This window comes from Thermobia domestica, chromosome 7 (genome assembly GCF_964235325.1).
Source record: "Thermobia domestica chromosome 7, izTheDome1.hap1.1, whole genome shotgun sequence".
NCBI lineage: Eukaryota > Metazoa > Arthropoda > Insecta > Zygentoma > Lepismatidae > Thermobia > Thermobia domestica.
The window spans coordinates 202,640,730-202,656,702 of NC_137460.1; the positions used below are offsets into that span (position 1 = coordinate 202,640,730).

Genomic DNA, 15,973 nt, shown 5'->3' on the forward strand with positions numbered 1-15,973 from the left:
AAATTGTGTAGCTGATAACGTATCAGCAAAAATTTCAAAAAAATATTCTGGAATACCAGAAAAAAACTGATTTTTTTTCCATAATTTTTGTAGCCAGCCTGACCAAGGTAATGCTTTAGATCATTGTTCAATAAAGGACCCCATCCTTTATAAACTTCGTGTTGCGAAAGCTCGTCAAACAAGATCAGAAACTGTTCTTCTTATTATTTTATTTTGTGTTATTAAAGTTTGCTTTTACTACTATACACAGCAAAACTTTATTAATTTCGACATCTCTCTAACCTGGCTGGATGATGTGAGGTGGAAAATTTTCCATTTCGGAAAATTTTCCGCTATATTTTTCCGGAAAATTTTCCGTTCTAGAAAATATCAGTAATCAAGTAACAATTCCTCAGCAATCATGAAATTGATTGGATTCATGTATAGAAATGTTAAAAAGTGAAAGATCGTTTAAAGAATCTGAGAAAGGTCGTATAAAGAATCTAGAATTTTCAGTACTATGTAGGAACAAGTTAAACAATTTTTCATGAATCCAAATATTTTCTGCCTTATATGGAAAAATTGAAGAACTTTTTATGAGTCGGAAAGTTTTCATCATTTTGAAGCAAGAAGTAAACAACTTTTTTGTGAATCGGAAAGTTTTATTGATGTGTAGAAACAAGTGAGAGGGATTTTCATAGATCGAAAACTTTTCATCACGATGTAGAAACAAGTGGAAAACACTTTTCATAGGCCTGACAATTTTGGATATTATGTAAAGTGATGTTAGGTGGAAAATTTTCCACTATATTTAACTGCACATAGAGCTACAAAATTGAATTTCAGTAGAGGAAAGTTAGTCAGCAACAAATTATAATTTTCCAATTAGCTTTCGGGAACCGGAAAATTTTTAATTTCAAGTTGTGAAATAAAATTTTACAGTGTTTCTCTCTCTCTCTCTCGCTCTGCGAGTTCTTCGTTACTAAGCGGTTAGCATACGCGCCTTTGGCATGGGGAACCTGGCTTTGATTCCCAGCGGGAGCTCATATAGTTCGGATTCCACATTAATCAGTTTGTACCGTTTTATATAGTCTCGCTGTTGAAAGGGACGTTAAACTCAAAATCAACTCAATTCAACTATCTCTCTCTCTCTCTCTCTCTCTGTGTGTGTGTGTGTGTGTATGCAAAGTGCAGAGAACACACCTCGAGTTCGTAGAGTACAAATATCCCATTAATTTCAATTTATTAAAAGTCATGAATATTTTCCGATTCATAAAAACATAATCCACTTATTCATTCGATTCATGAAAAATTGTTTCACTTGTTCCTACATAGTACTGAAAATTGTTTAAGCCATGAAAATTTTGAGATTCTTTAAACGATCTTTCACTTTTTAACATTTCTATATATGAATTCAATCAATTTTATGAATACTGACGAATTGTTAATCACTGATATTTGTTAAGAACGGAAAATTTTCCGGAAAAATAGAAAGAAAATTTTCCATCTCACATCTTGACTAAACAATAATGTAGGAATAAGTGGAGTATGTTTTTGTGAATCGGAAAATTTTCATCACTGGCTGGGACCAATGTCGTTGTCGTGTAATCCAACTCTGTTCGTGATAAAATAATGTGAGAAACGGCATATGCTCTGAAAATCGAGCTTACATCATCGTCTGTGCATCCACCAATTGCACCGGTCGTGCTTTAGAGTCCAGGTCAATAGTAAGTCCTGTTCTTCATAATCTTGATACATAAGGACGTAAAACACACATACACAAACCTGGTGCGTGGGGTTCCTCGTTCGATTTCCGGCCAAGTAAGTTTGTGCTCGACAACATAGTGTCCGTGAGTTTGCTGAGGGTACTTCCGTTTCCTCCCACATTCTCATTTTATCAACTCTTCCATCACCATTCACTTGCCTTAATCACCCGTCTCCCTTAGCCGAAAGGGCATAATCGTAGGACGTTAAACAAAGATTTCATTTCAAAACACAAAAACTCAAACTCTGTCTCAGCATTTCCTTAATTTGGGCTCTGCTTCCTATAAGATCATCTTCTAGGATTACTCCGTATTTGGAAACTTTTATAAACTTGGACTTTTTTTAAAAAAAGAACCAAGTGTGTCAACATACGTAGCTTTCACTGTAGATAGTTGTTACATTCATTAATAATAATTTATTAACTTTAAATTGATAGTGTCTATAATTACTCCAACATTGTGTGCCCAACTTTTGATGAAAAGATACGTATTCTAGTATTGTTGTGTGTGTAACAGTTACCTAATTCTCATGTCGTTAATAACGTTCAATGCAATAACTTTCATTTATTTACTTATTTCAGATACGTGTGCGCTGCAGGTATTGATGGCAGTAATGTCTGCCAATTTGCATGGAAGATCATGGATTAGCACGCAAGTGGTGACAAAGCGTCTGACTCAATTCGTACATTCAAGCTTTATATACTACACTCTTGGCACAACGTGGCGGGCTGTTCCCTTCAAAAGAAAATTCAAAGATGAGAAATGCTCCTGTAGACGTTACGTAGTCCGGAAACTTATTAATCTTCTCTTGGACGATTTTAATCACATGAAAGAGAAAACTGGTAGGTGGATAATTTGTTCAAATTAGAATAGAAAAGAGAACGAATAATTTAAAATACAAAGTGTACATGTAACAATGCGTATAGATGTATTATAATTATAAATGCTTTAATACAACCAGAGTTGCAGATCATTGAATTCTCTCGTGATTTTCATGGCAACATGCATATACTTCTGAGCAAATACTAGTTTTATTAGGTTCACTTCGTCAGTTCGTAGTTGTTTGCGTTGCATCAACTCTTACTATTGTTTCACCGTCATTCTTTCGGCCGAATAATAATGGGTGCCCTTTAGAACCATCTAATAACCTATCGTCACGTTTGCAGACACATATGCATACGATACTCTTTTTCTGGCGTCACAAAGAATCTCCACTGTAATTTATGTCTGCTAATTTAGGGACCTGTGTATACAGGGTTTGTCGAAGAAGTAATGAGACTCAGTCTATAAACAGGAATTCATTCATCCGATTTTAACAACTCAAAATTCTTCAAAATAGTCCCCTTGGGCGTCGATGCACCACTGCCAGTGCGATTTCCATGATTCATACCCTCTCTGGAAGTCAGTTTCCGAAATGCCTTTTAAAGATTTAATTACGGCCTTCTGGATGGCGTCAACGTCATCAAAACGGCGACCCTTCAGGGCGGTTTTCACTTTGGGGAACAGGAAAAAGTCTGCTTTACTTTCCACAACCGTTACCATTTCATGGCTCACGTCAACTCGTCGTTGTTTTTGTCAACTCAACACTTTTGGCACCAATTTTGCACAGACGTTTCTCATGTTCAAATTGTCGGTTACAATGTTGTGTACCGTTGACTTGCACATGTTAAGTTCTTCCGCTGTTAATCGCAGACCGAACCGACCATCAGAGTCCAAGAGTTTTCACCTTTGATACGCTTTCATCCGAAGAATTCGTCGAAGGGCGTCTAGATCGATCTTTGTCCTCAACTGTCTTCACCTGTCTTTGAAGTCGTTATGCCAGCGAAAAATCCGGGCTTTCGACATGGCATTGTCTCCGTAGGCCTGCTCGATCAAGGCAAGAGTCTCTAAAGCAGTTTTGCCCAAGCGAACGCAGAATTTGTTGGCATATCGCTGCTTTATCGTCAGCTCCATTTTTCGCTTTTTATCCCGTGACAAAAAAAAAAAAAAATAAATAAATAAATAAAAATAAATAAATAAAATAAAATAAAATAAAATTTTAAAATAATAATAATAATAATAAAAAAAAACACTGCGTAACGATCGATCCCCATTCTCTCACTGCTCAGAAGCGACTGCCACGCGGTGCGATGCTTAGGTAAGACTCCCACCACCGACACCATCCATTGAGAGCACTTTGGTGGCGACTGGAGCGCTGCTCGGAGGCAAGTCTTATTACTTCTTGGACAAACCCTGTAATATACTCATTTATTGGTTGAGATTCTTCGCGATTAAGTGTAGGGTTCTCTTTCGTTCGGAAGCATCTAATTCAATTTTCTTTAGATTTGATGTCTCCTGTGAAAAGTTCTTACTCAAAGTGAATCATTTCCACTTCTATGAGAACAGAGAATTATAAAGTTTGCATTGTTGTTTGTGAAACTTTTAACAAAATGAAAGGCGATAAGTGGAATGAAATTTATTCCATAGATTCTTACACCACTGCAGAAATAAATACAACTTAACTATACAAGATCTCTAACCTTGATAATGGCGTGAAGCCTTCACGTGCTGCATAGCTTCTACGACGTGGCAACGAATCAGATATGCGTTGAATGTGTTCCTGGGGATCGCCTTTCATGTTGCTTACATGCGAATGCACAAGACATCGACCCTGTCTGCTAAAGGATCAACGTTTCGACCAACCATATCCCATATGTGTTTGATGGGCTGTATATCAGGTGAGCGTGAAGCCCAGGAAAGTAGCGGGATTTATCGTTCCTCGAAGAAAGCTTTCCCTAATCCAAGTATCCTCAACACTAGTGAATTCCAAATTTTCTAAAACCGAGAGTCTATTTGACATTTCAATCTGATATTCTCTTCTCGCCAAACCCTCTCTAATTTCTTTAAATCAAACTTCTTTGTTTTCAGATGCTAATGATTTCCTTTTTTGAACGATAATCTCTCTCTTATAATTGCTGCTATTAGGTAGTGATCAGTGTCACAGTCAGCTCTTCTAAACTAGCGAACATCAATTATGCTAGATTTTTTTTTCTATCTACTAAAATGTGATGAATTTGATTATTTGTTTTTCCATATGATGAGGTCCAAGTATCTTTATGAATGTCACGATGTGGGAATTTTTTACTCTTCACAATAAAGGTTTTAGACGTTGCAAAGTTCACGGGTCTAACGCTGTTGTCATTACTTTTCTTATGTAGACTTTCATTCCCTATGATTTGTTTGAAAATATCCTCTTGTCCTACATTTGCTTTGAAATCCCCTAATAGTATGCATATGGTATCGCGAGAGTTATACATATTCTGCTTCTTCGTATAAAATATCCTTCATATCATCATTTGTATCTGCTGTTGGGGCATGTACATTTAGAACTATAACATCATAGCACCGCCTATGAAGAGTAATAAAAGGAAGTCTATCATTAACAAATTCAATACGTTTAATTGTTGATATTATTCGTTTGTGAACAAAAGTCCCTGTTCTTAGTTGGTGATTTGTATTTTCTTTTTTTTTTTAAAAAAAAAAAAAGTTTCCATCTAATTTTCTGAACTCCTACTAGGTCCATCCTGTGTTTCTCTAAGTCACTCGTTACGGATTTTAACAAGCATGCCTTCTTATATTGCATGTTCCAAATCTCATATTCATTTCACTTTGGTGAAGTCATGCCAAGTTACTAGTCGTGGTCCGATGTTTTTGTGAATGTTCCTGAACGAGTGTCTTTTTTACAGGATAGGGTTATTAGAATTGCACCAAACGCGCAAGCTGGAGAACAACCCTTATTCAATATATTCGCAGCTAAGCTCTATATCTAGAGGTTTTCTCCTCAATACACAACCTGAGGACGCTCCATGCCGTGGTCATAGGAACCCACATTACAATAAACTCAATACTTGGACACAACTTTTCCTTAAGGAAAATTGAGAAAGTAAATTTTATCAAAATAATAAATACTGCGATAAACTCTGAATATTGTGTTAAATGAAAACTTCAAAATGTAACAAGGGAGGAAATAAGAAAGTTTTGTTTCGTTTGTGTCTTCCAGACAGTTTCTGTCGCCTGTAAAGTGAGGTTGAAAATAAGTTGTGTGTGTGAGACTGTTCAAAATATAGAGGTGTCCATGACCTTGGGTAGAACTTGGAGGGATGATGGACACTGATAGAAGAGACAACATGAGATAGTGAACCACTGTTCGTAAATGTATTGTTGATTCCGGGTGAATTTAGAATAATGCATATATAATAATTGTATGTATGTTAGTGTATACAGTGTATGTAAAACTGACATGTCCAGTTTTGTTATATGACGATGAACGGATGCAATAAATTATAATTATGATCTGACAATAGCAGTTCGTAGTATACCTGGTTTACAAGGGCTTTGATTGTTTTCTTTCTTTCTTGTGAGAGTCGAAGTTGGATTTACAAGCTGTCCTTTTCTACAGTAATAGACATGCATTGCAGTATAATCGTAAAATATAACATTATCTTTTGGAAATATTTTCGTCTCATTATCCATGATTTTTAATTTCGCATAGGATCTCGGGAGATTCTGGTTTTTTAGGCTCTAATGATTTATGAAATTTGTACATAATATCCTGCCAGACTTTGGTTACCGTGTGTTAACCTCATCGTTTCTTGCCGTGGCCTGTTTTTGTCCTGGAAGTCTAGACTTTTTCCAGGAGTCTGAATATTGTTGGTGCATCAAGTCCAGCGTTGTACAAGCTGATGATTGTTCGTGTATTTTCGTTTAGTCCCCAGCCTATTTTGCTTATTGACAATATTGAATTTTTTTCACTTGAAAAGTAGTGTTGAATATCAGTACTCAAAAACCAATAATATTAATTGTACCAACTAAAATTGTTTCGACTTTTTATAGAGGTGATATTTGAGGCAGAATTTGTGGCAGTACTCGATATAATCAAGAGCGTCATGAACAGCTGAGTCCTCCCCATGTTCAACCTCATGCGTTAATGCCTACCAAGCGGGACGTTCTCTAATAACCCAATTTGGATAGAAGAAGATACTGGCCTATTAGCTGATCACTGATCACTCGTACGTTTATTGCAAATCTCTGTTTATGACGCTTCACAACTATAGAGTGAAAGTTTGCGCTGGTCTACGCATTAGTGTTCCAGCTATTATGTACACCGTCTTCTTCCGTTGAGCATGCCTCGCCTGTGAACAACACAAAGATGAAAACTGAATCTGCCAAACAACGCTGCACTAGCCATTCAGCCACAGAAATTTATTTCGGAAGGAATTTAAAAGTTTTTTTTTTGGGGGGGAGGGGGGCAAATTCAATACGAGGATAAATTGTATTAAAATTCGTAAAAAAAAAAAAAAATCCTAAAATTGGACTAAATTTACAGAAAAGTATGGTTTCGGCGTCGGCTGGTCCGGACCCCCAGGAAAAGTTAACTAATTTTTCCCATTGGAAGTAATTTTTATTTTACCATCTTCTGATTTAAGACACCCTCGTGCGTACGTTCAGTGAATACAATGTGGTGGTAGCTGGACTGTCTGTGGATGATAGAAGTCTAGTTGTTGTTGATGCAGTACGTACTTTCTAAACAGTATTGTGCACCACCTTCATTTCATGTGCTAAGTCCCGAGTGCTTATTCAAGGTTGTTTTTGTCGCACGATCAAACTCCACTTCTTCAAAGTCAGGAGTCTAGAGGGTGGTCCGGAAGTGGGCGTATCCCCCTTTGGCTTCAGCAGTATAGTGTTAGTTACGGTAGAATGTCTGTACACAGTTGAAGTCTTAAGAATCATAAATATCGGTATGATCACCATCCATGTGGTAACACAGCTGAATTCTGCGCCAAGTTTTGGCAGATGTTTTGCGGAGATACTCCGGAGTCACGAGGGTGAAGGTGTGTTCCACAGCTGCTCGTAATTCCTGCGTCGTGTGATATCAAGTGTTTCTTATTTGTTGCTTTATGAAACCCCAGAGAGCATTGTCTGGTGTCGTTAGATTGGGACTTCTTGGAGGCCAGGCAAAGGGAGCTGGTGAAGATGTACAACCTCTTCCAATCCAGCGGCCAGGAAACGTTTGATTCAGGTAATTGCGCACGTGAATCGCGAAGTGCGCTGGTGCTCCATCCTGCTCTATCACAACAGTGTCTTTGATACCATTTTCTTCCAGTTGAGGCATCAACCACTCATTAAGCATTTCCAGGTAAGAATGTCCATTAACATTGTCTTCGAAGAAGTAATGGGAGGGTGGGTACGCCCTCTTCTGGACCATCCTGTAGTAGTTCATCTTTTCAGTATTGAAATTTTAATCGCAAGTGTCTGGTTTTCCGTATACACTGGAAAGTTTGGAAAACATAGAGTGCTTTGGATATACCTCCTTTGTGGATACCTGTTCCGATAAGCTTTATTGGGTTTCATTATCGTTTCCAAGTTCTTCAAGCTTGAACTCTATTTCAATGTTAAAGTAATCTCTCTACTACAGACTGCATAGAAGGATGCATTCGTCACAGTAGTGTTTCATGACTAACTACAGGACTACCAACATGCCTTCTCCAGTGTAGAGAACGAAACATCTCACAATATACCTGACAAGGTTTTGATTTGACTTGAGTTTTGCGTTCCTTTCAGCAACGAGGCTATATGAGACGTGGACCTACAGCTTAACTCCTGTCGGGAATCGAACCCGGTCTTCAAAGGCGAGTACACTAACCGATTAGCCACGAGGGAGCTCTATACCCGACAAGAGATGATTCGCTCTTAGAATTGCACTGAAGAGGGCGTGCAAACATTGTTCCTATAGTAAATTCGTACACATGCTTTGAATGACAGAGTGTTTGTGCCATGTTGTAGATTGAATCCGTGATTAGGGCAACGCCGTAAGTCAGTTGTGCATAATGTTTTTCTTACTTCCTTTTTTACGTACTCAGCTTGTAAATGAAATCTTAAGTTTAACGCGTGACGCTCATGCTCTGCTTTTGTAGTACGCGACAAAAGTTAAACTAATCCAATGCCATTTTCAGTGTCCGCATTTCGCATTACGCCCAAGCAGCTTGTCGCTAGGACCATATGTTCACGGAACAGACAACTTTCCAAACAAAAACATTACATGAGGACGACAAAGTGAAATAAGGCAACGGTCGCTTTAAGTCCAGAAATATCCTACTTTCCTGTGAGACTATCCTTGCAGCGCCAATACTCCTCATCCAATTTTACGGTAGTGGAATCCAGGACAAACAACATAATAATTTCTTTGATCGGACCTCAATCTGACAATTTCTTCTCCAGTTATGACAACTTTTGTATCGTTCCGGCAAAATTTTTGCGAGGTATAGCTGTGAACCAACGCATTTCCGGATAGTTGTTTCGTAAAACTACTTTTTATCATTGTCCATCATCTCTCCAAGTCGTATCCAAGTTTACGGAAACATTCTGTATAGCAGAATTTCTCAACCTTTTCCGGTCTGGAGTCTTCAGAATCTTCACTGAACCTAGAAGTGTAACAAAAATTGTGTTATTCTAGAAACAAAGCCAACATGTCTGCACTCAGGAAATTAATGTGACCTTTTTCATTATTTCTAACAAGGTACATTCGCGAAGTGTCCCCGCGGGATTCGTGTAAATTGATTCAAATGCAGTTCTCCGCAGCTCAATGTGTATTGTACTAATTTTAACGGCCCATACCTGTAATTTGCATATTTATGGGTATATATCCGGAATTCAATGTTGTTTATACCTACAGTAGTTTTCCAGTTAGAAATTATTTTGATTTGTCAACATTAAAAATGTAAGAGTACCTGATATTACTCTGTAGTGTCCTTTCGCAAAGTGCTTGGAGGAATTTAACATGCAACGTTGGTACAAGCAACGGTAAAATTCATTACACCAGTAACTTTCCAAGAACATTGTAAATAAATTTGATGTATCACTTGCACCTATTCCCATTTCAAAAACCGAAAGTTGAATCCAATATGAGGATCCCAGATGGCGACTGAGGTGGGTAATGTGTCAGAGAAGCAGTGCTTGATCCAATTTGTTTTGCATATGCCTACATTCATGTTCAGTTACATCTAAAGAAACTAAAAGCAATTTTGTGTCCGAGCGAACATGATTGAATTCCGGATATATATGAAGGCCCACAAATATACAAATTACCGTTATGGGCCGCTAAAATTAGTACAATACACATTGGGCCGCGGAGAACTGCATTTGAATCCATTTCACATAAATCCCGAGGGGACACTTCGTGAATATACCTTGTAAGATGGGAAGGCTATACTCGATGATAATGAATCTGTAATGTTAAAAATGTTTCAGATTTTTGTTTCGAAACCAGTTATACACGTTGAATAGTTGCGAGCAGCTTGTCTAATGCCGTGCCCTCTTAATATTTTGAGTTTCTGCTTCATTTTCGATTTTTGAGTAGATTTTCCCAGAGTATGAAAGAATTTGTATAAAATTAAATGCCTTTTATCTATTTTATTTTTTAAGTGTGGCATGGAAGATCTAAAAAGTGCAGATACACCAGATCGGAGTTTGTTTCGTTTGACTTCGAAAGTAGATTATATTTTATCATTTTATCTCTGTTGAATATAGTATCCACAAAAAGAAGGGATCCTAGTTTACTATAGAAGAAACGGTCCTAAAACATTTTCCACAGTCTTCTGAGATATGTAAATCTTTTGTGAATGGCGTATCTATTGCATCCTTATTCCCTGAAAGGTTTCGTTGGAAAATATTTTTCTCCAACGGATATCATTTCGTCCTTATGGTGTGGTACTCGCTTTCTCGAGACTGTAAAACTTTTTTCCACTACCGATCGTGTTCAGTATGATAGTCTTGGCGATGAACAATTGCATGATATCGGAACTTTCATTGAAGGAGGCTTGTATTAAGCACAGCCCTGATCTAGTTTAGCCCACTCGTCCTTTGCATACTTTTCAAAGTTTCTCAAATGTTATTGCTCGACGTTTTGTGATCTTTCATTTTAATACACCAAAAGCACGAAAGTCCATGAGTGATCCATCTGGCGATATAACTGAGGTGTGTCTAAATGAGATAGTTTTGTTTCCTGTCTCCTGTTCCATACAAGCCATGTAGGCTGCTGGTGTTTTGGCGGTGCGGCTTCTGGTCTTGTCTTTAGGACGTTCTCAGTCACACAAAGCAGGAGCATGTGGCGGTATATGAAATCTAAGACGTACTGTATATAGAAAATAGCATTTTCCTTCCCATGCCACTCTGTGTAGGAAACTTCCCCATGGTACAGAAATCGGCCACCATCATAAAATTTATGAAGAAACTTTTCTTGCATATGCGAATTCACTGTGCGTGCTGTTTCCGTCCACAGTAGTAAATCGCACGAACCTTCTAATTGTTTCCTCTTCAGCTTTTGACCGAGTGTTGTGTCCTTCAAGAGTTGTGTCGTTGCGAAACCTTTACACTTACGCTGTTTTCAATTTGGTTATGCCTATAGTCTGTGTCGGAAAATAGTACTACGTAACCCTCTCAGGGCGGATGCATTTTTGGAGACATGATAATCGCAGACAATCTTACTTCACGTGTGACGTGTAAGTTACGTAGTACCTCTGACGGCACCTATAGTACTAGTACCTATCATAAGGATAAAGCGACCTTCTGTAAAGTAATAGATTCAGTATCATAAAACTAACGAAACGAACTGCTGAAAATCTACTGAATCTAATAACAGATATATCGTTTATTATGTCGTGGTTACGGTAATATGTGATTGACGAAAATATTTTATTAGTAATGAACTCAAAACATCTTCTTTCCTGTCATTACTGATAATTTGTGGGTAAAACATTAGTAAATACCAGCTGATGTATGATTATCTTATTTTGTGTATACCAATTTACCTCTTTTATTATGCGATTTTGTGGTTTATTTCATTACAGATATGTTCTTGTGGCTTGCTGAAAAAGCTGAGAAGAGACGAGACATGAATGTGCGCTTGTCTATTCGACTGCTTTATCTCATTGAGCAGAAGAATCCTGATTTTACAGCTGGATTGGGTATTGATTCTGATTACTTTACTTATGTAAGATCTCTAGGACAGTGGTCAAAGGAAGCAAATTTGAGTGAATACGATCGTAAGTATAGAGATGTAGAAAGGATTGCTTTTTTGAGATGAAGTTTTTTCTTTCCAGAAAAGGATTTTTTTGTGAAAATAACTTTTTTTTTAAAAAAATAATGATTTCTTTTATTCAGCAGCCCTGTAGGATCAGCGGCCATATATACAGGGTGTAACAAAAAGGTACGGCAAAATTTCAGGAGTGGATTCCTTATGGGTAGGCAAACAAAGAAGTTGATATGACCATATGTCAGGAAATGCATCGTTACAGAGTTACGGCCATTGAACCGTCTGATGCTGTGAAATAGTCATATTCTGGTCGCCCCTTAATGTGGCTCAATTTAAACGTCAATAACCCACCCCCTAATTAAGGTAAAACGATAATTTTGGTGTCAATGTGTTGCTGAAGGATGAAGCTTTCCGCCGATATGTATTTCATATGTGTGGGGGTACCACGGCGGACGGGGAAGGGAAACCCCATTTTTTTGTCTTTTGCATCACGTAGTTACCCTCCCCCGTCCACCGTGATACCCTCCACATACATGAAGTACATATCAGTCGAAAACTTCATCCTTCAGAAACACATTGATACCAAATTTACCTTTCTAGCTTAATTAGGGGGCGAGCTATTCATGTTTAAATTGAGTCACATTAAGGGACTATTTCACATCATCAGACGGCTCAATGGCCGTAACCCTGTAACAATGCATTTTCCTGACATATGGTCACGTAAACTTTTTGCTTGTCTACCCATAACCAATCCACCCCTGAAAGTTTACCGTACCTTTTTGTTACACCCTTTATATGTATATGTACACTCATGTCCAAAATGATTGTCGCATATCTATAACTGTGTTTTTGTAAGAATATAATTTGATAATTATTTTGCAGGGTACTTTTAATACTGATACTATGTGTATAATCGGGAAATGTGTATTTGTGGTAAATTTCATAGGAAAAGAATTATAAATCCGAAAATTAGAATGGGTAAAACAAAATGTTGCTAAATGGACAAGGAAGTTCTATTTTCGTTTTATTGTTCTTATTTACTGCTCTTTTGACGTGAAATTTGCCACATACATGTCTTTGCCGATTATACACATACTGACGTTGTAAGAAATACCGGACGAATTCGTTATCAAATTATATTCCTACAATAACATATTTATAGACATGCGACAATAATTTTGGACATTAGTGTACATGACAATAGTGAAAACATCATCACCCAACACAAAGTACACTAACAGCACTTTCGCTAAATACTTCATCAGATAAGGTGGGAAAGTGGGGACAAGTTGGTTTTCATTTGAACGCTGTATATCTGCTTTTTTGTTCTTTAAATCTTTCTTTGCTTTTTACCTCTTCTCCATGTGGTCTTATATGGTAGTACGATTTAGAGTTGTAGTTTTATTGCACGTGTGTGTGTATATGTATGCATTTGATACTCAGGTAAGGTTAACCTATAAAATTTCTAGAAAGAGAACGGAAAAATTCTATGGATTTGTAAAGAACAAAATACAAATATGCTATTTTAAGATTGCATAGATTTTAATGTTATTAGTTGTTTTTGCATAATATTTGTGTTATACTAATGAGAAAACTTAATTATCATCTCATAAGTTTATAATAGATGCATTAGTATAAGTTTATAAATTAATGCTGTGTTTGAATGCAAGAACTAAACAATAGGATACTATCAAAATCAGAAATATAGAAATGTACTTACATTGAAGATCTCAACGGATGATGTGCAAAGTTAATGCTTGCAACACTGTCAGTGAATAGCAGACGCATTTTGATTTTCTTTTGTCATGTTGAGCTGATGTATAATTGAATGACTGATAAGTGACTTAAGTCAGAGAGGCTTTTATATAAAAACAAAATGTGCTTTGCATATCTTTCATATTTTTGGATCAAGTTTTAGATGTCTGTTTAGCAGAATAGAAAATGCTTGTGTTTGTATCCATAATTTGAATTTAGAATTTGGAAACAATCTTGACATAATCCATATAATTTACAGTGATTTGTATTTAAGCTGAATTTTGATATCTTTCATTAATTTTTATTTGATATATGTACATTTATATTTTTTCAGAGAAGAAACTAAATGAGTTACGGGTAGTGGGAAAACCAGCCCCAAAAAAGGAAATCCCAGAGGAGAGGCGAAAAGTGAATGAAAAGCTGTGGAACGACTTATTGGTAGAGTGTTTTGGTGCTTGCTCTATAAGAGATTCTTGAAAGTAGATCGAAATAAGTGATGCTGAATGACTGTATCGAAAGTAATGTTTCGACCTACTTTCTCGTGCACTTAGTGCTGCATTACGATGTTAGTAATGGTCTCCGTCAAGTTTGTATTGAAATATTAAAAGCATAAAAACAGTATTCAAATATTAATTATTTATTAATATTAGAAAGTTTTCAATAATTAAACACGGGTATGTACTTATTGACATGCGTGTTGCTCGGAAAGGAAAATAAAAGTCCAGTCATTGTTACCAGTACCTAATTGAAATGGGAAATGCACAATCCAGTTCATAAGTCTTAGGACTAAAAACAAAAAGAGCATTTTTATCGCACTTAAAATAAGATTCATTCAACAAATATGAAATCTCGTTCAGGGTTTTCCTTTAAACAGTCAAGCACGCCTTTTTGATTATAAATGATGTCAAGTCTTGTCAGGAGGAGGTAAATCCGGCGAATATGGATAATAGTTTAATATTAACCATTTCCCCCAGCAAATTAACGAATTATTAGACCAATTTTAAAGCTCGCTAACGAATCAGTTATACAGCAGCTTTCATCGCAATGCGTTGTTCTTTGATATTCATTTCAAATGTATAAGTCAGATTTTGACGTTGAGTAACAGACACAAATTATGCGAAATTTCTTGCTTTATAACTGTCTGTACACTAATGACAGTTGACATATTTATTGCCAAGAATTTCAACAAAATGCGAAACTTTACAACAATTAAATAAAGTTGGAACCAGTGGTGGCCCTTGAGAGAAGTCACATCGATAAAATTTATTTTATACTGATGTGTATTCGTTCAAGAACCGTCACTAGCTGGAACAAAATTTGATTATTGAAACTCAGAATTACTGATAAATATTGTTTATTTTCGCAAATGTGCTATAAATTTTGAAGTGCTACCTAAAACTATGGTTTCTACTGCACAACTGGAATGCGGTAAGTCTAAAATTTTAAATCAGATTGTGTAATTTAATTACAGAACGTGGTGTAACATATCTTAAGGCCGTGTCTAACGTTTTGAGCTGAGATCATCAATCCCTATATAATAACATGGTGAATTTCTTTCCAAAATATTATGAAAACTATTTGTCTTATGCAGTTCAAATTTTCTCCAGATGTTAACCTACCCCAATACTACATGTTCACTTTTTTATTTTTAATCTAGCTCTTATAGTTAATTAATATTACATTTTAAAAATAAATCTGATAACGCTGGGAATAATATAAAAATAAACACAAATTCAAGTATTGGAGAATTGCCAGGGTTTCTTTTCCTGCTCGTGAAGTTGCTGATACAATCTCTCCTGATTCATTCACACCATTGTTCCGCACTGACCTTCAAAAGTTGGTAGGGGAGGATAACAAGTTATGAAATGAGAAAAGATTGTTCATCTAATAATGTGGAGAGTGTATATCTTCGAAGTTATGTTAGTTGACAATCTGATCATATGGTTCGGAAGAAGAAAGGGTTGCGGAAGGCAAGACTGGCTGCTGTCAGAAATGAGACAACCTTATCTGCCTACATGCTTAGTACAGTACACAAAAGTCAAGTAAGCCTAATATATACAAATACACAACAAAACAAATTAAACTGGAACATAGGCCTATTATGTAATTTTCTGTTTCATTATTGTTCGAAAATATTATATAAAAATAATGAGAAATCTCTACACCACAGAGCAAAACCACAACTGTTAAAATAACAATCATTTTTGTTTGTTTTATCATTGGGTGTAAATTCAGTATTTTGCAAACAAAACAAGGTATCCTAAATTATTAAATCGCAGTACTCTAAACTCTGACCACTCTCCCTCACCTTCCTCCCAATCTATCTACAAATACAGTAATTTAATAGTTATAAATCATCCTTATTTTACATTCTTTAAAACTTATTGTAAATACAGGAATGCTATGA

General features: G+C 36.4%; 1 protein-coding gene across 5 annotated transcripts in view; it reads left to right on the plus strand.

Moving 5' to 3' along the window:
* The window catches only part of LOC145690665 (uncharacterized), a 120,843-nt gene extending 106,656 nt beyond the window's left edge, over nucleotides 1-14,187 (plus strand). For all 5 annotated transcript variants that reach the window (XM_081765785.1, XM_081765788.1, XM_081765786.1 and 2 more), the window contains 3 exons: nucleotides 2,324-2,584; nucleotides 11,627-11,821; nucleotides 13,901-14,187. In XM_081765785.1, coding sequence (XP_081621911.1) covers nucleotides 2,324-2,584; nucleotides 11,627-11,821; nucleotides 13,901-14,043 — 599 coding nt within the window. In that variant the 3' untranslated portion in view covers nucleotides 14,044-14,187. The remainder of the gene's footprint in view (nucleotides 1-2,323; nucleotides 2,585-11,626; nucleotides 11,822-13,900) is intronic.
* Nucleotides 14,188-15,973: the final 1,786 nt, after the last annotated feature.